At 37.6% G+C, this 23,914-nt stretch overlaps 1 protein-coding gene across 4 annotated transcripts; it reads left to right on the forward strand.

The window, feature by feature from the left end:
• The first annotated feature begins 310 nt into the window (after nt 1–310).
• ogdhb (oxoglutarate dehydrogenase b) lies at nt 311–23,213 on the forward strand. Of its 4 annotated transcripts, none has more exons than XM_026274510.1 (23): nt 311–477; nt 1,375–1,767; nt 3,595–3,783; nt 7,521–7,611; nt 12,122–12,237; nt 12,329–12,483; nt 12,732–12,878; nt 13,243–13,333; nt 14,977–15,156; nt 15,566–15,694; nt 16,351–16,530; nt 16,624–16,776; nt 18,354–18,456; nt 18,576–18,704; nt 18,928–19,078; nt 19,163–19,290; nt 19,410–19,588; nt 19,677–19,748; nt 19,840–19,965; nt 20,300–20,372; nt 20,465–20,628; nt 20,800–20,954; nt 22,208–23,213. In XM_026274510.1, exons 2-23 carry the CDS (start codon nt 1,534–1,536, stop codon nt 22,326–22,328), a joined length of 3,066 nt encoding a protein of 1,021 aa, XP_026130295.1. In that variant the 5' UTR covers nt 311–477; nt 1,375–1,533; the 3' UTR covers nt 22,329–23,213. The 4 variants fall into 4 exon arrangements, with proteins under 4 accessions (XP_026130295.1, XP_026130294.1, XP_026130296.1 ...); XM_026274509.1 differs by lacking the exon at nt 7,521–7,611 and adding an exon at nt 7,843–7,945; XM_026274512.1 differs by lacking the exons at nt 311–477; nt 1,375–1,767 and adding exons at nt 3,445–3,463; nt 7,843–7,945.
• Nucleotides 23,214–23,914: the final 701 nt, after the last annotated feature.

Genomic DNA, 23,914 nt, shown 5'->3' on the forward strand with positions numbered 1-23,914 from the left:
AACAGGTTTTTGAGTGCATATGTTGTTATTCGCTTAGAAATGTACACAAACTTGCATAAAGGCATATAAAATACTAAATATAATAATGATATAGACTAAATAGATCTTTCAAAGAGTTTAAAGGTAAAAAAAAAAATTACAAATTTAAATTTATCTGTATTTGAGTATTTCTTTTAAGAATAAAATTAGCTAAGAACCAACTACTTCTTTAAAATATACGGTATTTTCTTAATAAAGATAAATATTTGCGCAGTGTATTGATCTTTACACAAAATATTGGAAAAAGCTCGCGCCGGGTGGCTGACGTCATACGAGCTCGTGATGCGGAGATGGTGTTCTGCTCGCGCGCTGCCTAGAAACGAGCGACTCATTTATCTAATTACGAGACGCTTCCCGCTCCTGATACCTCACTTTTCCACTTTAATTCGTGTGTTTTGTGACATTAAACGGCACTATAGAGGATCTCGTGCTCTGAGAGTAAGTATCTGAATCGCTTTTATCTATCTTTGCGCATCGCTTTTGATTTGAATGATTCTGCCGGTGAGGCGTTAGCGAGTCAGTTCTGCATCTGTCAGCAACCTTACCGGCACTGAGGAGAAAACTCTGTTATTAGACACAGTTAATGCTGTATGTGTTGTTAAAGCGGTATCATGTGCTATTGTATGATCTTCCCCTGAGGCGTGGGAAGTTTAAATACACGTTTGATGGTTTAATAGAGTTTTGGTATTAGCTCGTGTTAGCTGAAGCTAGCCGGTGTGGTCCGTTACTCATGAGACCTTCACTGCTGCCAAGATTTTAAACTCTTATTTAAACTTATTAGTGACTATTTTGCTCTTTGTTTACTTCTTTTTCACCTCTTAAAAATCTAATTAGTTAAGGAAAGAATTTCCCTATGCACATACAGACATGAAAAGTTGACATCAGCACTTCATTACTATTAGAAACGCATGTCAAGTTGATTATTTCAACAAGGTTTTGGTATCCATTGATTTACTGTAACGTTACACACATTACAGGTTCAGCAACCCTGATGCAAGCTGAGTAGAAGTGTCTTGTTTATACAGTGTTTGAACTTTTTATTGCTGAAATGACGACTGCTTTTTGTGATATGATGTCATATGAGATATGGGTTTAGAGTGTTTCATGGTTTATAAATGTTGTTCCACATACATATAAAACAATCTTTTTCATAAATTAAAGGACAGCACACACTTGCAACTGTCTCAGGCTTGGGAAGAATCCTTTGCGTGACTTCTGATCAAAACAGACCTGTAGGACAGGCACAAAAACATGCTATTCATTCCTAAGCATTTACTGTTGCCACCATTTAAATCATCTTATTTATTGACGTGCTTCTTCTGGTGTTACTTTCAGTTTCCTGGGACTTTAATCGAATAGACCCTGAGCGGAGGTGTAGAAGGACAAGCACCTGTATTAAAGGAACACATCAGGATCTGTTGGATTCAGTGCTGCGTGGAGCTTTAGTTCTCGTGGTTGGTTTGGAGAGGTTGTGGAGCCGGTTTAAAGACTGCGATGCATCGCTTAAGGACTTGCGCTGCACGGTTAGGGCCGCTCACAGCCTCTTGGAATGCTCCAAGTTTCTCACAACAGAGGACAGCGGTTACGCCCGGGGCCCTAAGGACGTTTCAGCCCATTAGGTGCTATGCGGCCCCTCTCACCGCTGAGCCTTTTCTCAATGGGACAAGCTCTAACTATGTGGAAGAGATGTACTACGCATGGCTGGAGAACCCAAAGAGTGTGCACAAGGTAAGACGTCGGCTCTCAGCATAGAGGATTTTGTGACGAAATCCTGGATTCATTGCTGCTATACCTAAGTTATGATGCTTAAAATCCATGTGGAATCCAAATTCACTGTTTACTTTCACGATACACATTCCTGTTCATAGTGGAAGATTAATCTGTATATGTCACACTACAGAAAAAAAAACAGCCTTCATAATCTTTCATCACAACTTAATAACTTACTCCAGCTCTCAAAGGACTTTCCTTGTTGGTCTTCGGCGTTCATTTTAAAAAGATGAATTGGTGATTGTTTGCGTGTTGAAAGAGCAGTCCACCCAAAATGAAAACTTGTCATCATTTTTAATTTAATAGAAACCTATTTCTATGTTATGGTGCACAAAAAGTGGTTCTTTAAGTACTCAATCCAAGCACCCATATGAATTTGCACGAGGTATTTTAAAAAAAATCTTGACTTCTGCCCTATATTCTGCTTGACAGGTTCATGTAAGAGTTGTCTTGATTTTTCTAAATTAAAAGTAAGCTTTTGAGTCAGATCTTTAGAAATGAATCATTTTATTCATTTCACAAGGCAGTTAGAATGATTCTTTTTTTTTAACTGGACTGGTTTGGTTGTCTAATAAACTGCAAAGGATCTTCTGTTGCTGGAGGACATCCATGTTTCACAATGTGAATTTGTTTCCCCTCTCAGACAGTAAGCTTAGCTTTGCAGGGCTGTTAAGTAAGATATTTCTTCTAAATCATTTCACATGCACTTGTGTAGTTTCCAGGATGTTATTAAACTGGAACTAAATGTTTTCTGAGAAACTGTGATGCATGTGTCATACTGAAACATGCTTCGTTAAGGGCAGTGGTCAAACTTGTTGTGTTCATTTCATTTAGCTTTGTATCTTTCTTTATTTGTTTGAATAACACACTTAAGCGTACCTTTAGATGAACAGCCAGTACTGTATGTATATACATTTATATATTACTATACATATTTATACACATTTCTAGCACTTTCTTTGCTTGTTTGTTTAAATTCGCTTTAACCTTGAAGTATTTCACTCGTCATTGAACCACAGTAGTATAAGTTATTCTTCAAATGGGCAGCAAAAGATAAAAGTACAAAACACAGACTGTTTGAAGCAGAAGTACATAACATTTTTGTGGAAATCCGTGAAGGAAGTGTGTAATAGTTTCACTACAGTTGAGACCTTCCTCCTGTGCCCCGCTGCAAGATGATACAGCATTGGCTCTCAATTTAACACACTGAGCTCTTTAGCTCCTCAAATCCTATTAGACATTTATCAGGTTAGTATGAGGTCCTGTGTGATGTGTCATTGAATCACAGTGACCTGATATGTAGGAAAGTTAGCCCTCATGAGCAGAACAAGGTCAGACGTGGTCTAATGTTCAAATTGCTGTTTCTTTCTGTCCCTGCATGAACCTAGAGATTTGCAGATGATTGCAACAGAAGTCTTCGGTTATGCAACCGAACATCCAGCTTATCCAGTGAAGTTTTGCTACTCAGAATAGCAGTACTGAAGTTTGACCCCTTCCTACAGTTTACGCAGATGTGACCACAGTTCCCAAGTGAATTGGAGATGAAGAAAAGTAGATGAAGAAAAGTAGATGTTTCCGATTCCTGTGTGATGATGCAAGTCATACATTCTGCTAGTCGGCATCTGTTTTCTCTTAATAAACCAGAATAAATCATGTATGTCATTTAATGTATTTTAACAAATTAAAAGGAATCTTTTTTTTATTTTTTTTTATGTATTCTGTGTACAGCGCTTGAAGTATTGTTATTATTCTCCTACTATGATATCTTTGCTCCTTTCTCAACAGTCTTGGGACATCTTCTTCCGAAACGCCAATGCAGGCGCTCCTCCTGGCTCTGCCTACCAAAGTCCACCTCCAGTGGGGGTGAGTCTCTCAGGACTGTCTCAGGCCCAGGCACTGGTTGGAGCTCAGCCGAATGTGGAAAAACTAGTGGAAGACCACCTTGCTGTGCAGTCCCTCATCCGTGCCTACCAGGTATGAAGGCTAAAATGTTAATTTCACCAAGGAGGTTGGAGGAGAGGACTCTACTGCTGCTGTTTTCCCATCATCTTATTGTTGTTGTAATAATAATTCCCGTATTTATAGTACCATTCAAAAGTTTGGGGTAAGAAAGTTTAGTTTTTTAATAAAAGAGAAATTGAATCCGGCTAGGATGCATTAAATTGATTGGTAGTGTCAAAGACATTTGAATGTTACAAAAGACTTATATTTTAAATAGATGCTTTTCTTTCTAAATTTCTATTTATAAAAAAAATAAAAAAAATAAAAAGTTTAACAGTTTCCACATAAATATTTAACATCAACCGCACACAAAATGTATTCGCACAGGCAGAAAAAATGGTTGCAAGATGTGACCATTTGGTCGCAGTCTGGAGCCCTGAATTATGTTTTAAAATATATTCAAACATAAATTTACATTTTTTTTAAATAATATTTCACAATATTTACTGTTTTTGATACAATAAATGCAGCCTAGGAGAGCATTCAAGACTTCTTTCAAAAATATGTATTTTTAAATCTTAACAACCCCAGACTTTTGATTATTTGTGCGAATTGATGTTATTTCATTGTTTTAATGACTTCACTCTGTAAAAGACTAAAGAACAAGTCACCAATCCTTTTTGCTGGTAGTGTGCTACCTAAATAAAGTCCCCTTCCTTCCAAACTTTCCAAGTTTCAGTCATATATTGCTGGTATAATACAGTATTGTTCAAAATAATAGCAGTACAATGTGACTAACCAGAATAATCAAGGTTTTTAGTATATTTTTTATTGCTACGTGGCAAACAAGTTACCAGTAGGTTCAGTAGATTCTCAGAAAACAAACAAGACCCAGCATTCATGATATGCACGCTCTTAAGGCTGTGCAATTGGGCAATTAGTTGAAAGGGGTGTGTTCAAAAAAATAGCAGTGTCTACCTTTGACTGTACAAACTCAAAACTATTTTGTACAAACATTTTTTTTTTTCTGGGATTTAGCAATCCTGTGAATCACTAAACTAATATTTAGTTGTATGACCACAGTTTTTTAAAACTGTTTGACATCTGTGTGGCATGGAGTCAACCAACTTGTGGCACCTCTCAGCTGTTATTCCACTCCATGATTCTTTAACAACATTCCACAATTCATTCACATTTCTTGGTTTTGCTTCAGAAACAGCATTTTTGATATCACCCCACAAGTTCTCAATTGGATTAAGGTCTGGAGATTGGGCTGGCCACTCCATAACATTAATTTTGTTGGTTTGGAACCAAGACTTTGCCCGTTTACTAGTGTGTTTTGGGTCATTGTCTTGTTGAAACAACCATTTCAAGGGCATGTCCTCTTCAGCATAGGGCAACATGACCTCTTCAAGTATTTTAACATATGCAAACTGATCCATGATCCCTGGTATGCGATAAATAGGCCCAACACCATAGTAGGAGAAACATGCCCATATCGTGATGCTTGCACCTCCATGCTTCACTGTCTTCACTGTGTACTGTGGCTTGAATTCAGAGTTTGGGGGTCGTCTCACAAACTGCCTGTGGCCCTTGGACCCAAAAAGAACAATTTTACTCTCATCAGTCCACAAAATGTTCCTCCATTTCTCTTTAGGCCAGTTGATGTGTTCTTTGGCAAATTGTAACCTCTTCTGCACATGCCTTTTTTTTAACAGAGGGACTTTGCGGGGGATTCTTGAAAATAGATTAGCTTCACACAGACGTCTTCTAACTGTCACAGTACTTACAGGTAACTCCAGACTGTCTTTGATCATCCTGGAGGTGATCATTGGCTGAGCCTTTGCCATTCTGGTTATTCTTCTATCCATTTTGATGGTTGTCTTCCGTTTTCTTCCACGTCTCTCTGGTTTTGCTCTCCATTTTAAGGCATTGGAGATCATTTTAGCTGAACAGCCTATCATTTTTTGCACCTCTTTATAGGTTTTCCCCTCTCTAATCAACTTTTTAATCAAAGTACGCTGTTCTTCTGAACAATGTCTTGAACGACCCATTTTCCTCAGCTTTCAAATGCATGTTCAACAAGTGTTGGCTTCATCCTTAAATAGGGGCCACCTGATTCACACCTGTTTCTTCACAAAATTGATGACCTCAGTGATTGAATGCCACACTGCTATTTTTTTGAACACACCCCTTTCAACTAATTCAACTAATTGCCCAATTGCACAGCCTTAAGAGCGTGCATATCATGAATGCTGGGTCTCATTTGTTTTCTGAGAATCTACTGAACCTACTGGTAACTTGTTTGCCACGTAGCAATAAAAAAATATACGAAAAACCTTGATTATTCTGGTTAGTCACATTTTACTGCTATTATTTTGAACAATACTGTATTTGGATAAAGTAGATGAGGACCTCATATTATCCTTATACAAGTGGATATTTTTAACACATAATCAATAGTTGCATTTCCACTGTCGGGCCAGTGCGAGCCAGGGCTTAAAGCGGGCCGGGCGGGGCTCATAGCCCCGGGCCAGTAGAACCGAGGCCAGAATAGCGCAGGGTTTCCACAGTGGAGCTTGAAGCACTGCTGCACGTCACTAAAACACGCCCTTAACACGCCTCTCAGAACAATGTCATGCAACCTCAAAATTTCACCGTCAAAGAGAAGTTATCAGAAAACTAAGAAATAAGTCACTGGAACATGCGCGATCACAAAACGCCCGGTCCTAGCTCGATAGTGGAAACACGGCTATTATCTGCAAATCTCCACAGAATTTATTTCAATTTATCCTTAACCATGGCATATTCTTAAAATGTATTATCTTGGCTAATTAAATTAATTAAAATGCTAGGACCATTTGAATATAAAAAGTGCCTTAAAGGGTTAGTGTATGTGAGTTTCTTCTTTCAGATGAGCTAAGATGATTCAGAGTTATTAAAAAAATTGTCCTGGCCCCATCCAAGCCATTCAGCGGGGATAAGTGGGTGTTGTGAAATAAAGTGTGTGTATCCATAATATAACATGCCTCACATGGGTCCGGGGGGTGAAGAAAGGTATCCTGTAGCGAATCCATGCATTTTTGTAAGATAAATATACACATTTCAAATGTAATTAACAACTTTTTTCTCACTTCTGCTGACTGTCATAAGTGGAAATCGTTCCGGCGGATGATGTAAGATGTCAATTTTGTGTGATAAGTGACGAATGCAGAGACGAAACAAAACGCCATTCATTAATAAGAAGTATAAAATGAGGATTTGTAAAGAAACACTATATAAACCAAGAGGAGATTGGTTTTCCTTTGCTAAAATAAGGAAACTTTGTTTCCTTTGTGCCTGCATTTCTCAGTGGTGCACACACGATGCGTACATCTTACATCATCTTCTGGAAAGTCTTCCACATACCATAATCACTGGAAGTGAGAGAAAAGTGAAGTTTATTACATATGAAATATGGATATTTATCTTTCAAAAATGCATGGATTCATTACAGGATGCCTTTTATTACGGATGCACGCACTTTATTTCACGTCTTCTAAACTGTTGACAACCAACACCAGCATACCTCCATTCTAAGGCTACTGTTTTTTATATGAATCCAATTGGATTCATCTAAAAGAAGATAGTCAAATACACATAGGATGCTTTGAGGGGGAGTAAAACATAGGCTAATGATTATTTTTGGGTGAATTAACCCTTTAATAAAGAGAGTTAATCTGTGATTGCACTCCTCTGATAGCTTGTAAGTGCTGTTGCCTTATTTACAGGTCAGAGGTCATCATATAGCCAAACTCGACCCTTTGGGCAGTTGTGTAAATTTTGACAATGCCCCACTTACTATCGGGTCCCATCAGTCCGGTGAGAACTGCTTGTAGTGTTCAGTGTGATTGGGAGCATGCTCATTCAGTGTTAACATTGCTCTGTGTCCTTCTGTCCCTGTTCTTCTGTCATCTCTCTGGTGGTTTTCACACTCAATCTGTCCCAAACTTAACTCCTTAACTGTCCATACTGTTCTATGGAGTTACTGTCCTCCCTTCTCCTCTTTTTCTTTTTCTATCTGTACGTCTTTTTTCCTGGAACTCCCTGCAGATCCGGGGGCATCATGTTGCACAGCTGGATCCTCTGGGAATTATGGATGCAGATCTTGATTCGTGCGTCCCGGGAGATATAATCACATCCTCTGATAAACTTGGTGAGGTTTTGATCAGGCGTTGGAGAATGATTGAATCTTTTTATGTGGCATGGCTTATTTTTGTGCTGTCCTCCCTTACCTGGAGTAGATCCAGATCTGTTTGGATATTTGCAATGGGTAAAATTCCAACACACCCAGCAGTGAGTGTGGTTTGTTTGCAGATTCAACATAATGTAAACATTGCTTGGGAGATGGGTGATATTGGAGATGATGGCCTTGTTCCAAACCTAGCTGTCACTAATCAGTTGATTGCAGTATTGCAATAGGCAGCTCAATACTCTAATAAGTCCTAATATAAATATAGCACACACAAACATTAAGTTAAATTGCAGAAAAATCTTGCGATAAATTGCAATTAAATTTTTTAATTGTTACCCAGCTTGCAGAAAAATCATGTGATTAATATATTAGTGCTAGGCAACAATTCAATTTTTTTAACCGCAATTAATCACATGATTTTTCTGCAATTGATCACATTGAATGCTCAAAATTCAATAATGAGTTCAAAAGTAATGTATTGTGCACTTTTTTCATTTAAAAGTACTGCTATATGGGCAAAAGTGCAATAAGATTTGGCTTGCAAACACTTTAAACAAATAAGGTGCTTTTTTTTACAGCAGTATTCCTTTTACATAGTAAGACTTAAAATATTTCTTGTAAATCTCGTGATCGATTGATCAATTTAAGGTGTCTTTTTTGAAAACATGATGCCAAAAAAATGATGCCAGATTAAGTTTTGGATCAGAGCCTAGTTTGTACTTTATCATATCCAATCCCCTGGCTTTGCCCATTGTAAATGATGTATCCTAATGTCTTTGTACCCATCACTCTTGTCCTCAGAAGTGTCTGCTCGTCAGTGAAATACTTCTCTCATCTAGTTTCATGCTGTAGTTCCTCTTTCTCTCTGCAGATTTCCATTTTCATATCCTCTCACAGTGTCTTTATTATTGCACTGGTATGCCTAGGCTGTAGGCCTTTCTGAATGCTGTGCATAGCAGTTGCTTTATTTCTCATTGTATTATCTGTTATGCACATACCGTTTGTAAAGATTTATCTGCACACGCATTCAGTGTGGATGACTGAAAACCTTCAGCAAAAGACAAGCCACACCCATAAAGTCAACATGCTCAACAACTTGGGAAATGTGAAACATCAGAATGCCTCATACAAACTCAAAATAGCTCATGTTTTGATTCCTGATCTTCAGGTTCCTTTTGTCAGGAACATTTGTGAAGGAGACGTTGTGACTGATTTCATTAATAATCATTACACACCCTGCAAATCATTTTTTTTTTAAGTAGGTAATTTTGTTTGGTTTTCACAGTATAAATATCTAAGCACCCATATAAAGAGATGCATTTACGGAATTGTTTACATATATATTCAATTAAGTTACTAGAAAATGTTCATGTTTTAAGCGTAATCCTTAGTAAATTTTATCTTGATTGATTAAAAAAAAAAAAAAAAAAAAACTTTAGATTTAGACCTTGAAAACAAGACAAAAATACTATTTATGAAAATGTGTTTTGGAAGTTTAGTCTTCCACTTAAGCAATTTTAGAATAAAAATATTCTAATTTTCAGCATACCAAATGGCTTTGCTGTCTGATCAGTTCCTCCTAATGTTAAAGCTTGATATTTTAGAGCCTTTTTATCAATGGCAGGCTTATTGTCAGTGAGCATCCAGTACTAGGGAGTTGTCAGTCTATTGACAGTCGGGTTTCAAAGTGCATTACAGTGTTTGGGGTGAGGGAGTTTCTAGCACTGCATTGTTCTGTGTTTCATTCAGTGGAAATGCTTCGCTCAGTGCTTTTTCTTAGAACAACTCACAGATTCAATTCTTTTCAGGTCATGACGTGGTACAACCGTTAAAACAAAAATAGGTTTGTAACACTGGTAATGTCGACACACTGAGAATTAACCTTTTTTTAATGTACAGCTTTTTAACTTCTCAGATACAGCTGTTTTTAAAGCCCATCTGTCTTACGTAACAGCGTGAGGTATGAGGACTAGTCAGTGTATTTTCAGAAGCTCCCACCAGTTCCCTGATCAAAAAACAGTGATTAAGGGTGTTTTCACACCTGGCCCATTGTTTCAGTACCGGGCGCGTTTTCCCCCTTAGCTCAGTTCGTTTTAGCATATGTGAACACCGCAATCGAGCTTGGATCCATGACAAAACAATCGGTCCAAGATTGCCTGAACGAGGTCTCGGCTCGATAGAAAACAAACTCTGGAGTGCTTCGGGTTGTAGTGAGAAAGCAATCTGATCCATTCTGGTCCCAGCGTCCCAATGTGCATTCTGTCTAGTGGTCGACCGATATTGGTTTTTTTGACAGCTGATACCAATATCTTGGAAAGCAGTGTGGCCAAAATAATAATTATTTTTTTATTAATATTTAAGAACACTGGATAAAAATGCACACTTCACAAGCTCTCACTGCTGAAGTTAATTAGACTAATGTTCATTAGTCATTCAAAGATTTGTTTAAATCATATAAATGTGTATTTGCTTAATGCTGTCGGAAAACGAGAAAGTATTATAATGTTTGCTTTTTTATTACTAATAATATAAAAGCAATAGTTATAATACTTTTTTATACATTAATTCCTTTGTTTAAAAATTCTATCTGATTTTCAGACTTAATGCCGTCTTATTGCTCTTCTTCGTAGTAACTGTCCTTGGTTTTGCATGTCCAAACATTGTTCTTGGGCCTAGTTTTATAAGGCTGTTAGTGAACACTTGAGCATGCTTTTCCCAAACAGTTTATACCAGTATTGTTTTTTTTTTTTACCAAAACAACCTAAAACCATGATTAAACTTTTTTTTTATTTTTATGTTATCTTTGAAAAATGAAAATAGGAATATTGAATAGGTAAATTAAAATCAGTCTGACTAGAAGTACTAAAATAACTAAAGCTGAAAAAATAAAGTGAAATAGAAGTATTTTTAAAATAATAATAAAAATTACAATATTTACTATAAATACTATAATAAAATATAAATAAGACTAAAATAACAACTGGAATTGAAGCTATCCTCAACTCTTAGCAGAAATGCATTTATATAACTCCACGGGGCACTGCTCCGTTATCCTGGCAGGAGACCCAGCTGGCATGTGTGGCGATTTCCCTCATTAACCTTGCTTAGGGTCTGTTTCTTACATAATGTCCTCATCCTCACTGAATGTCAGATTTAGCCTCGGCGCTCAAGTTTGAACATGCTGTTAAACTCATCCAAAGTGACCATTGATGGATGCCATTTCGTTATGGTAATTTATAGTGGTGCTGTTTAAATATAAATATCACTGTTGTGAAAGAATTGAACGTTAGTGTTCCAATTGTGCTACAGACATGAATGATTAAGTGCAAATTATGTGACTCTTGATGATTTGTTGTTGTTTTTAGTTTTTTTTTTTTTTTTTTTTTATTCCCACAGACCTACATTGAAGGATGTGGTCTAGAAACCAGAATATCACTTTTGACTTGGCTAGACTTGTTATTTTCTCTTACATTCTCGGTTTGGTATTTCTTCTTTCATTTTGTGATCATGATTAGTTTAGCATGTTCTTGTTTTACTGGTGTTGCAGGAATGTTATCATGTTTACTTGTCTGCAGAAATGAGGTACTTTTGTTCATGTATGTTGTGTAGATAAGTAAACGGGAACCACTTATGTAACACATCGTGTGAGGAACGCCATGTTTCAGCACACCTTGAGATCATAGGTCAGAGCAAACTGGTATACGAGATTCTAGTCTACATTTCTGCTTTATGGAATTCACTCACATGTTGCTTATTAATCAATGAGAAAAGACTTCAACTGCACACTGAAACACATTTCTAGGTGAAATATGTAGGTCATCTGTAGTATCTTATGCATGCACTCCCTGTGGCACTAGTGGACTGGGCTGGAAAAGATCTGTTTTTCACCCTTATCTTTCCTCTGCTTATACCACTGGCTTAGCTTTTTCTTCGCATGTTCTGTGTCTTATGTGCTTGAATGTGCTTTTATTTGCACAAATTTCATGTATTACACACTTGTTCCACATCCCTCCTTCATCTAACACGGTTTCATTTGTCCTCTGTGTTTATGTGTGTCGATCGGATCCACTGTGGTGTTTTGTTTTGCTTGCCCTTCCTCCCCTTTCCCCATCCATGTGTTTGCATGTCTGCTGCCAGGATTCTATGGACTGGAAGAAGCGGATCTGGATAAAGTCTTCCGGCTTCCTACAACAACCTTCATTGGGGGAAGTGAAAGTGCCCTTACTCTCAGGGAAATAATCAGGCGCTTAGAGGTACATATCCACCAACAACAACATAACAAATTAGTTTTCTTTCTGCTATCAGACTATAAAGATTTATCTTCTCACTTGCTGCGCTATGCAGATGGCCTACTGTCAGCACATCGGGGTGGAGTTCATGTTCATCAATGACCTGGAGCAGTGCCAGTGGATCAGACAGAAGTTTGAGAAGCCGGGAGTGATGCAGTTTACACTGGACGAGAAAAGGACACTACTGGCCCGTATGGTCCGCTCAACAAGGTCTGTCCATGCCATAGTTTTCGCTAGACCTGAATGCATCATTTGCCATTCAAACAATTTAAGCAAATCCCTTCACAAAATGGAAATAAATTCATACATCCACTAATATTGACACAAAGGAAAGGGAATCAGTTTTGTCAAACAAATCACTTACGTCATTTGTTTGCAGGTGACACTTGCTTTAATATCTTGTTTTTTAATGCAATAACATTCTTTTTATTACGTGAATGTTTTGGTAATGCTGCCAGGTTTGAGGAGTTCTTGCAGAGGAAGTGGTCTTCAGAGAAACGTTTTGGCCTAGAAGGATGCGAGGCTCTCATTCCTGCACTCAAAACCATCATCGACAAATCTAGTGAGAACGGAGTGGAGAGTGTTATCATGGGAATGCCACACAGGTAGAGGAACAACCGACTGTACAATAGGACTGCCCCCTAATTGTAGACTAACCATTAGTCGAAAAGAAGAGGCTTGGCCGACCAAAATATTATTAGTGGCTTAGTCGCAGAAAAAAATAAAAGTGGTGAAGTCACGTAGTCCGTGACGTACAGATAGTTAACAGCTGGTCTGTGAGGTAATACAGTACTCAAGCTGAATAGAAGCCCTCACTACAGTACAGATGAAGTCCATCTAATGCTTAAAATGAACGTCTACTAGTCGACCAGAAAAATCGAGCGCAGCCTTCCTGTAAAATGCATGCTGGTTAATAAAGTATACATGTAGGGCCATTGAAACATACCTAAATTTTCTGCTCTCCATCAGAGGCCGTCTGAATGTGCTTGCTAATGTGATCCGTAAGGAGCTGGAGCAGATCTTCTGCCAGTTTGATTCAAAGCTGGAAGCTGCAGATGAGGTGAGCAGCTCTTCATTTCCTTCAGCACTAGTTCCTTGTTCAGCTCATTATACAGTTAACTCAACAAATTTCAGTTTACACACAGATAAAAAGCCAGATCTACTTTTTTTGAGGCTCAAGGACACAGTTCAGCAATTCTTCCACAAAGATGTCCTTAGTACCTCGGTTTTAAAGTCATGGTTCAAATACTGATGCGACTTTATAACATTTGCAGATAAGGATGTAGCCATAAGAAATAAGTTAAGTGCTGAGAAAAACTCTTATGGCAGTACAGAAAGAAGTGCAAGTTGCTTTACCTTGTATGCTTCTCAGAATCCAATTTACATCATGCATGACTTTTTTTATGAGTTTCTCATAAAGATCTCACTAGATAAAAAAGGAAGCACATTTTATCTCAGTTTATTTTATTCTTTTATATATATATATATATATATATATATATATATATATATATATAAATTTATAAATGTATTATTTTTTAAGTTTATATCACACAATTCTGCGACAGGATGAAAAAAGGTAAAAGTCATTGCACACTGAGTCGTTGAGTCCGAAATTTTCGCATGCGTTTTTTCGTATTCGTAATCCGAAAAATTCGCCATGCATAGAAACCTTGCACACTGAGTCCGATGCGTTTTAATGAGTACAATACAATACAAAATGTCGTCTTCAAGTAGTGAGGATGATTTAGGGACCCGGAAATATTGGGTCCATCCACTCCTGCGATCGTGTAGAGAGGAAGGAGAGGTCCACCTCCTTATCAAGAAGAGCGGGATTATCCATAACGATTCAAAGTTTACTTTAGAATATCAGTGGCTCAGTTTGATGTTTTGCTAGCGATACTGGAGCCACATATTAAAAAGAAGACCACCAATATCCGTGAATCAATTGATCCTGAACAGAGACTGGCAGTATGTCTGGTACCCGCGCACACACACACACACACACACAGTTTACAGGGACTTGGTGTGCTATAATTATAGCTGTGATAATAATATTTGTAGTATTTTTGATACAATAATATTTGTATGTATAATTGTAGGTATCTGAGCACTGGCAATTCATTCAGAAAATTGAACCTGTTCCGATATTTTTTTTGACAGATGAAAGTTTTGGAGGCAGTGTGCAAGCATGATCGACATAACATGAGGTCGAATTAATTTTTTGACGTGCGACAATTTTGCATGCAAATTCCGGACTCAGTGTGCAAAGGCCTTACCTGTGAGTTTATATCTCACATTTTTTTGCAAATTGTCAGATATTGTGAGATAAGACGTCGCAGTTACCTTTTTTTATCCTGTGGCAGAAACAAACTTCCATTATTATAAATGTTCATCGTTGAATTGTTCACAATAACATGCATTTAGAAAATAGGATGAATTTTAATTTCATGACAGCTTTAAAATGAAAGTGATAATGTTTAACAAATGTTGCTAATCTGGAACAACCGGGGGCAGTGATATGTAAAACATTCAGTACTGTAAATGTGGTTTGCTCAATTAGCTCTGCACACAATACATGGTGACATGCTTTTTGTGAAAACAGGTGTCCTCTCCCACTTTTCTGGGAAAATGATATAAACTATGTGTTATTATCATTTCAGTCCTGTTCATGTTTGAATTTCTCTTTGTGACTTTTTTTAGGGCTCAGGTGATGTGAAGTATCATCTGGGTATGTACCACAGACGCATCAACCGGGTCACTGATCGCCACATCACTCTGTCTCTGATGGCCAACCCTTCACACCTGGAGGCAGTGGACCCTGTAGTGCAGGGAAAGACCAAAGCAGAGCAGTTCTACTGTGGTGACTCTGACGGCAAGAGGGTGTGTGAACTGCCCTCGTGCTTCTAGCAACTGTGCTTATGTTATTAAACTTGAGTGTTTCTTTTAAAGACCCCATGAAACCCTATTATTTTTATCAGTGCATCAGGAAAACAAATCTACTGTTACTGTAGATTTCTAGTGCAGGCATCAGCTTAAAGTTTACTTTGTCAAGTAGAATGCTAGTTTATAGATGACCTCAGAGTTACAGACATGGACTGTAACTTTGTAAAGTGAAGTACAAATCAAGAGGCCTATATCCAAATATTAAACAGTTCCCTCAAAGACAGACGTGTGATCGCTTGTTTTATGTAAACAGCTTTTAGAACAGTCTTTAATCATCTTTTGTGATCAGACAACAAGACACGATTGACATGGTGTCAGTAAGAAGACTGTGTCCTTGTCTCTAAAGGTGATGTCCATCTTATTGCATGGAGACGCAGCCTTCGCAGGTCAGGGTATCGTCTATGAGACCTTCCACCTGAGTGACCTGCCGTCTTACACCACACATGGCACTATTCACGTGGTGGTAAACAACCAGGTCTGTTTTTTCACACACTCTCACCAGCACGGAACTTTAAATTGATTATGGACTACAGTTTTTCTGTAAGATTTGTTTTTTTCATGTTTTTGAAGTTTGTTCTGCTTACCGGGATGGATTTATTTGATCAAAAATATGTAAAAAACATGAATACTGTGGAATATTATTACAATTTAATATATCTCTTTTCTGTTTATCATGTTAAAATGTAATTTATTTCTGTGATGTCAGTGCTCAGTTTTTCAGTATCATTAGTCTTGTCTTCAGTCACATGACCCTTTAGAAATCATTCTAATATGCTGATTTGCTGTTCAAGGAAGTGGAACATTTCTTCTTATTATTAATGATTGCTCAATTCAATGCATCTTTGCTAAATAAAAGCACTGATTTCTTAAAACAACACCTGGCCAACTGTAGTATTGTATAATTTATAATTTTATATAAATATATTATATAGGTTCTTGTTTTAGAATAACACATATAGTTTCATCTTCACTTGTCATGAAAAGATGGTTAACATTTCTTGGCTTTTTAAAGAGAAAATTTGTGGTTAAAATGGTGCAATTTATCAAAATGGCTGAAACTACCTTATTACTTTGAGTTTTTTTGAGACAAATATTTTCATTTATTAAAATGTTTTTGTTCCCTTCTTTTAGATTGGCTTTACTACTGACCCTCGGATGGCGCGCTCCTCGCCGTATCCCACGGACGTGGCCAGAGTGGTCAACGCGCCCATCTTCCACGTTAATGCAGACGACCCTGAGGCTGTGATGTATGTGTGTAATGTAGCTGCAGAATGGAGAGCCACTTTTCATAAAGATGTGGTGGTTGATCTGGTAGGGAAGCACATTCTTTTAAGACGGAATGTTTCCATGTGTGTGTCAGACATGTTTTATCTGTTGACTCTGGTGTTCTCCTTTGTGCTGTAGGTGAGCTACAGACGGAACGGCCACAACGAGATGGATGAGCCAATGTTTACGCAACCGCTGATGTACAAACAGATAAAAAAACAGAAACCTGTTCTGCAGAAATATGCTGAAAAGCTCATTGCCGAAGGAGCTGTAAATAGACAGGAATATGAGGTCAGATTAACCAAATATTACTTCAAAAATGTATATGTGCACTGACATTCCAAAGTTTGTGGTCTGAAAGATATTGTTCTGAAAGAAATTATTCACAAGGAATAGAACAAATTGATTAGAAGCAGTGTTGGGTATAGTTACTTTGGAAAGTAGTTAGTTAAGTTACAACGTTACCATCAATTAAAAGTAATCAGTTATGATACAGCGTTACCTATTCATAAAAGTAACGCGTTAGAGTACTCATGCGTTACCAAAAATTAACACACATGACAGACACAGCCCCCGGCCCCTTTAAATGCACCTAGAAGTCGTGACTCCCGACAATGAATAACGTCAGTCATCCGACTAAATTAACACTGCAGAATAACAATAACAGGAAAGACAGTCAGCAATCGGCTATTCCACATGGTGTTTTATTTATTTATTATCACAGAACATATTATTAATCAAAATTCGCACCTAACGTTACCCAGCCCGGGTACTGTATATTATGAGCACCACAAGATAACTCCTGATTTTTCTTTAACTTTAAATAATGCAGTTATCAAAGTACAAGTATGCTTACTTGTAAACACAACCTTAAACATGCTTGCAGATTTAAATCCATTTAGAAATGATGAACAACCAGCCAGCCAATGATCTAACAGAAGTTAACAGCTGCCTGTCAAACAAAAATGATAACAAACCGAATTAAATCCTTCACTGCCACACAGGCAAATGACAAATCGCTTAATAGCCGAACTAATTATTATTAAAGTGTCACTCACAGTCACAAGCCTAAATTCGCTTTAACACAGTCCTCTTACATTTACTCTTCAAAGTAGTGATTAAAACGTAGCGTTAAATTAAATTTGAGGTAGAATTTTTGGCGGTCGACAGAAGCTTTTCACCAAAGCAGAGTGTGCATTTTACCGTTATGTTCTTTTCTTTTTCGTTGACAAATTGAAAATAATGTGCGTACTTCCATAAACCAAACGCTGTCCTCTCTGCTATCTTGCCGGGAGTTCGGAAAAAAAAAAACACACACACACAGGGTGAGGCGCAGGGCACAGACGCATCACAGCCATTGACTTTACGATCACAGAGCTTCGGCTCCACTGATACATCCGCAGGTGGCACAATAGACCTAGGCCTACTGTCTGAAAAAAAGCAGGCTGCAGTCGGGATTTTCCTTTCCTTAAAATAACGGATTACTTTTTTTTAAAAATAACGAAGTTACTGATTACTTACGCACGAAACTAACGCGTTAAGTTACACATTTCAGGAAAAAAGTAATTAGAGTACTCTAACGTGTTACTTTGTAACGCGTTACCCACAACACTGATTAGAAGTGACACAAATCTGATGTAACATTATAAATGTTTTTACCAAAATGCTGTTTTTACTGTATTTCTGAACAAAACATAACAGACTTTAACATTAAAAAATCTAACAGACCCCAAACTTTTGATCGGATTCGGAAGTGTTTAAGTTGTAGTTTCAAAAATAGGAAACATTGACAATATTAGTCAAATAATTTCTTACTTAAATTGTCTGAATATTTACATTAATATAATGTTGCCTGTCTGTCCTATTAGGAGGAAGTTGCCAAGTATGACAAAATCTGTGAGGAGGCTTACAATCGTTCTAAAGATGAGAAGATCTTGCATATAAAGCACTGGCTTGACTCACCTTGGCCAGGTGGGTGTGTGTGTGTATGTATGTGTGTGTGTGTGTGTTGATGTACAATGTCTCCAAACAGACATTACATACGTGTATTTGCTCTGAAATCTACTTGACATTTGTGCTTAACTCTACAGATTTCTTCACTCTGGACGGTCAACCCAAGAGTATGAGCTGTCCATCCACTGGTCTTAATGAAGAAATGCTTAGTCACATTGGTCAGGTGGCTTCCTCTGTGCCTGTGGAGGATTTCACTATCCATGGAGGTACCTTTTTACTCTCATCTCTGCATACACCTGCACACATTTATGAAAAGCCAAATGGACTGTACCCAAAGTCATTTTTAAGCCATGTTGGGAACCGGCTATATCGACAGGTCCTATCTACCTGAATGCAGAAATACTGAAATCAAAATAAGCTTGTGTTTCAAAAACATACATTTTTGGCTCGACCCAGCATCTGAACTCATTCTGTCTGTCGTCTTCTAAGGTCTTACCCGTATCCTGAAGGGCAGGGCTACGATGGTGCAGAACCGCTCAGTGGACTGGGCTTTGGGAGAATACATGGCCTTAGGTTCTCTTCTAAAGGAAGGCATTCATGTGCGTCTCAGTGGTCAGGATGTGGAGAGAGGGACCTTCAGGTGAGAGCAGCTGTATGTTGTGTTTCTGAGTGAACTTGACTTTGCACTTGATTCTCCATAGTCTACCGTTTTATCCCCATGCAGTCATCGGCACCATGTGCTACATGATCAGAACGTTGACAAACGGACTTGCATTCCCATGAACTACGTTGACCCGAACCAAGCTCCATATACAGTGTGCAACAGCTCCCTGTCAGAATACGGGGTTCTTGGTAGGTATAAACCGCATTAACTGTGGCTGGTTGCTGTCGGTCAAACAAACACAGAAGAAGCTGCACATTATATGCCCATGACCAAGCACATCCTCAGGTCTGTGTCTCATTGTGTGCAGGTTTTGAGCTTGGCTTTGCCATGGCGAGTCCTAATGCTCTAGTGCTCTGGGAGGCTCAGTTTGGAGACTTTCATAACACAGCTCAGTGCATCATCGACCAGTTCATCTCCCCCGGCCAGGCCAAGTGGGTCCGACAGAACGGGATCGTGCTGCTGCTGCCTCATGGCATGGAGGGCATGGTGAGGTCTTTTCATCTTAAATCCACCTCTAAAGCTTCCATCTTCTCATCCGCCCCCTTTTTTAATACTTTCTTTGTGATCTTTTCAGGGACCAGAACACTCCTCCGCCCGTCCAGAGAGATTCCTGCAGATGTGCAATGATGACCCTGACATTTTCCCGGTAAATTTCTGGCATGAAAGCATGAAAATTTTAACCAAACACAATTTTTTTACTATGAATATCCGACTTAATACTCATTTGTTTGACACAGAAAATCACAGAGGACTTTGCCGTCCGGCAGCTTTATGACTGTAACTGGATTGTGGTGAACTGCTCCACTCCTGCAAATTACTTCCATGTTCTCCGGAGGCAGATCCTTCTGCCCTTCAGAAAGCCTGTGAGAGACATTTCACTCTGTTCATCATCTCTACAGGTTTCCCTCACCATGAAAAACATGGAAATATCAGAGAATTTTACAATTGCTTTCCAGTTCTTGAAATCATGGATTATTCATAGAAAAACATATATTTGCTATGTACATTTTAATATATATTTTTTTCTCTAAAATATTGTATTTAATAGCTGTTGAACTTGCAATGTCTAATGTGGCTACATTTTTCTTTCCTGGACATGGAAAAATCATGACAATGTATAGGTCAAATATTGTGGGATACGTTTTTAGCTAACTTGTGGTTTCATGAAGTTTTAATCTTTGTTTCTATTTGCTCTAGCTCATTATCTTCACGCCTAAATCACTGCTACGGCACCCAGAGGCCAAGTCAGGATTTGACGACATGTTACCAGGTTTATCCACTTGAAATCTTGGCAATCCATTGCCATTCAATGTCCCGCTAGAGCATTTTTAGTAATGTTCAGGTGTGTTCGGCTTTGATTAGGCACACACTTCAGACGTCTCATTCCTGAAGAAGGAAGTGCATCACAGAATTCAGCTGGAGTGAAGCGTCTCATCTTCTGCACAGGAAAAGTTTATTATGACCTTACCAAAGAACGAAAGACCAGAGGCCTGGAGGACACAGTGGCCATCAGCCGCATTGAGCAGGTGCCTGCATACACTTTCATTCTTATATTTCTAAATGGGCCATGTTCTGTATTTATTTCTCCATAATAAGAATGCTCATTATACGAGTCTAGCATTACCATTTTCGCTTCTTGCCTGCACTCTTTGTAGTTAAAAGAGGTGTTTGATGACTTGAAATGTATTATTGTCCAGCTTTCTCCATTCCCATTTGACCTGGTTAAAGCTGAGGCAGAGAAGTATCCGCAGGCTCAGCTGCTGTGGTGCCAGGAAGAGCACAAGAATCAAGGCTACTACGACTATGTCAAGCCACGCATCAGCAGAACCTTCAACAACACCCGTCCCGTTTGGTAACTCAGGCCTTTAAATTCATCTTTAGACTGAATCTCACAAAATTACTCAAGAACTGGGCTATATATTTCCTTCAAATAATTATATTTGGCATAAAGACAATGAAGTCATGTGTTTATGACAATATTTTCATTATTTTATTTTTTTTAATAAATGTTCTCTTCGTTTTTCTTTATTAATATTTAAAAATGATACTACTGTATACAAATGACTGCATTGCAAATACAAAACAATTTAATGGCTTTAATGGTTTTTAATTATTAATTAGTTATTATAATATAATAGTATAATATAGTAATAATTAATCATAAATAATAATCATAATTTTTTAAACATGCTTCAAATTTATACGGATAGTTCACCCCAAAATGGTAATTCTGTTGTTAATTACTCACCCTGTCGTTCCAAACCTGTAATATGTTAGCTTATTTTCAGAACACAAATGAAGGTATTTTTTTATTAAATTCAAGAGGTTTCTCAAATGTTCTGGGAACTGAAATTACATGGTTTGCTGAATTAGCAGCACAACTGGTGATTGGCAGTAAATACTGTTGCATGAATGCATAGAATGAAACATCTTCAGGTCACCCCAAAGTAAGCAAACGACCCTCCATAGACAGCAATGTAACTGAAATGTTCCCAGACACAGAAACAAAGTTATTGGTAAAACAGTCCATGTGACATCATGGGTTCAACCCCAATTTTTACAAAGCTACATGAATACTTTTTGTGTGCAAAGGAAACAAAAATAATGACTTTATTCTATTCTTTATATAAAAGAATAAATTGTTGAATGTCGTTATTTTTTTATGCACAAAATTATTCTCATAGCTTCATAAAATTGTGGTTGAACCCCTGATGTCCTTACTATGTTTCTGTGTCTGGGAACATTTCAGTTGGGTTGCTGTCTATAAAGGGTCAGAAAGCTCTTGAGTTTCATAAAAAATATCTGTTAATTTGTTTTCCAAAGATAAACAAAGGCCACAGGTTTTGGAACGACATTAGGTTTAGTAATTAATGACAGAATTTCACATTTTTGAAAATGAACTATCAACTTAATTGTTTGTTTGTTTGCTTCGGGGTGACCTGAAGTTTTCATGCTATGCATTCATGCAACACTATTTGTACCCAATTATCATGTGTTGCTAATGCGTGTAAGCCATGTAATATTGCATGTAAGACCTCATTTGTAAGTCACTTTGGATAAATTAAAACATGCATTTACATTTTTATTTGCATGTGTTCTTCTCAGGTACGCCGGCCGAGAGCCTGCAGCTGCCCCAGCCACAGGTAACAAGAAAGCTCATCTTGTGGAGCTGGAGCGGTTCTTGGACACAGCCTTCAACCCGGATGCTTTCCAGGACCAGTCCTAAACACCTCGCACCATCCTCTCTCTTCATTACCATCCCTCCGTCCCTTGTTTTTCAAGAAACTCACACCCCGCTGTTAGCATTTAAAGGCAGGCTGGCAGCTAGGAATCTCCTGACCAAAGCACAGTACAGTAGGTATGAGAGGCCTATCTATGCAGGTTTTATGAAAGGATGCAAGCTTTAAGCAATGACTTGGTAATGGGATCAGTTTGCATGCATGTGTCTCGGAGGCATGTTGATGATTAAAGTTATATTGGCCTTAAAGCAACATGCAGCTTAAACTAGAGGTTTCCCCTCAATAATACAAATGTCTTTAATTTTGAATATGCACAAAACAGCGCAGGAACATTTTTGCACTGTCCATTACTTGAGTTGGCACGGACATTTTAGAAATGAGACACTGAAAAGTCAAATTAGCAGGAGGGCTTTAAAGGGCATGCATGGAAACCTATGCATTTTTAAATTATTGCGACAAAGGATCAAGTTAGCTTGCCTGTGTTTAACAGTTTTATAATATAGCAGGAAATGTAAAGACACCCTATCTTTCTCCCTCATCCTCTTTATCTCTCCCATTCACCCTCTAAACACTCAGTGCCAAATTATAATGAACTTCAGTAGGTGGATTCAAGGACTGAAAGCTGAAACAATCCTTTTATCTTCGTTATTTAAAAAAGCAATAAGCTGAGATTAAGCAACAAGCAAAAAGACTCTCTTCAGGATATAAAATAAAGGATTTATTTATTTTCTTATGTTTATTTCAGACTACTGTTATAATACTTCATCTCAATTTCAATCTGTTTGCATGAACTTACAAATGATGGCGCAGAACTACACATTTAACATGAGCAGTTTATTTTGCATTAATAAAGACATGTCTTGTGCACTTTATCAGATGATCTTTAATCTGATTTTTTTTTGTTAATTAATAGGAAGTGTGACTGACTATAACACATTTAAATTAAGGTAAACAATTAAGTTAATTTGACACACGTGGTCTAAAAACAAATACATCACATACAGCAGGTTTTTTTATATTGTTACATTGAATTGCATTACATTTGTACAGTATTCTGGTCTTTCAGAAATCTTGACACATTCAAAGCAGCTTTACATATTTAATACTGCTGAAGCCAGACAGATTTCCAGTAAGCTATTCTTATGTCTGATCTTCTCTCTGATGAATCTGTACACGTCTGTTGCTGAGGGATGTTCACAAGCGTAGTGTCTACCAAATTCTTTCAGCAACTTTATCTGTTGAGAGTAGAAACTATCAGGTTACTCTAAACCAGATGTTGAAAAACAGCTAGCTTATATTTAATACTGTATTATTGTATGTTTGTAGAGCAACACTGAACACCCTTGGTCCTTGAGTTTGGCTGTTAAAAATATATTTAAAAAATACATTTTAAAAACACTTTTAAAAATAATGCTGAACTGTAGTTTCTACATAAACGGTACAGTTTGGGGTCTCTTGAGTTTACTAAAGATATATTTATTTAATAAAAACTACAATAAAAACAGTTATTCTGTGAAGTTTTATTACAATTAAAAATAAATCTTTATGTAATATATTTTAAAATGTATTTTCT

Source organism: Carassius auratus, chromosome 10 (genome assembly GCF_003368295.1).
Source record: "Carassius auratus strain Wakin chromosome 10, ASM336829v1, whole genome shotgun sequence".
Classification (NCBI taxonomy): Eukaryota; Metazoa; Chordata; class Actinopteri; order Cypriniformes; family Cyprinidae; genus Carassius; species Carassius auratus.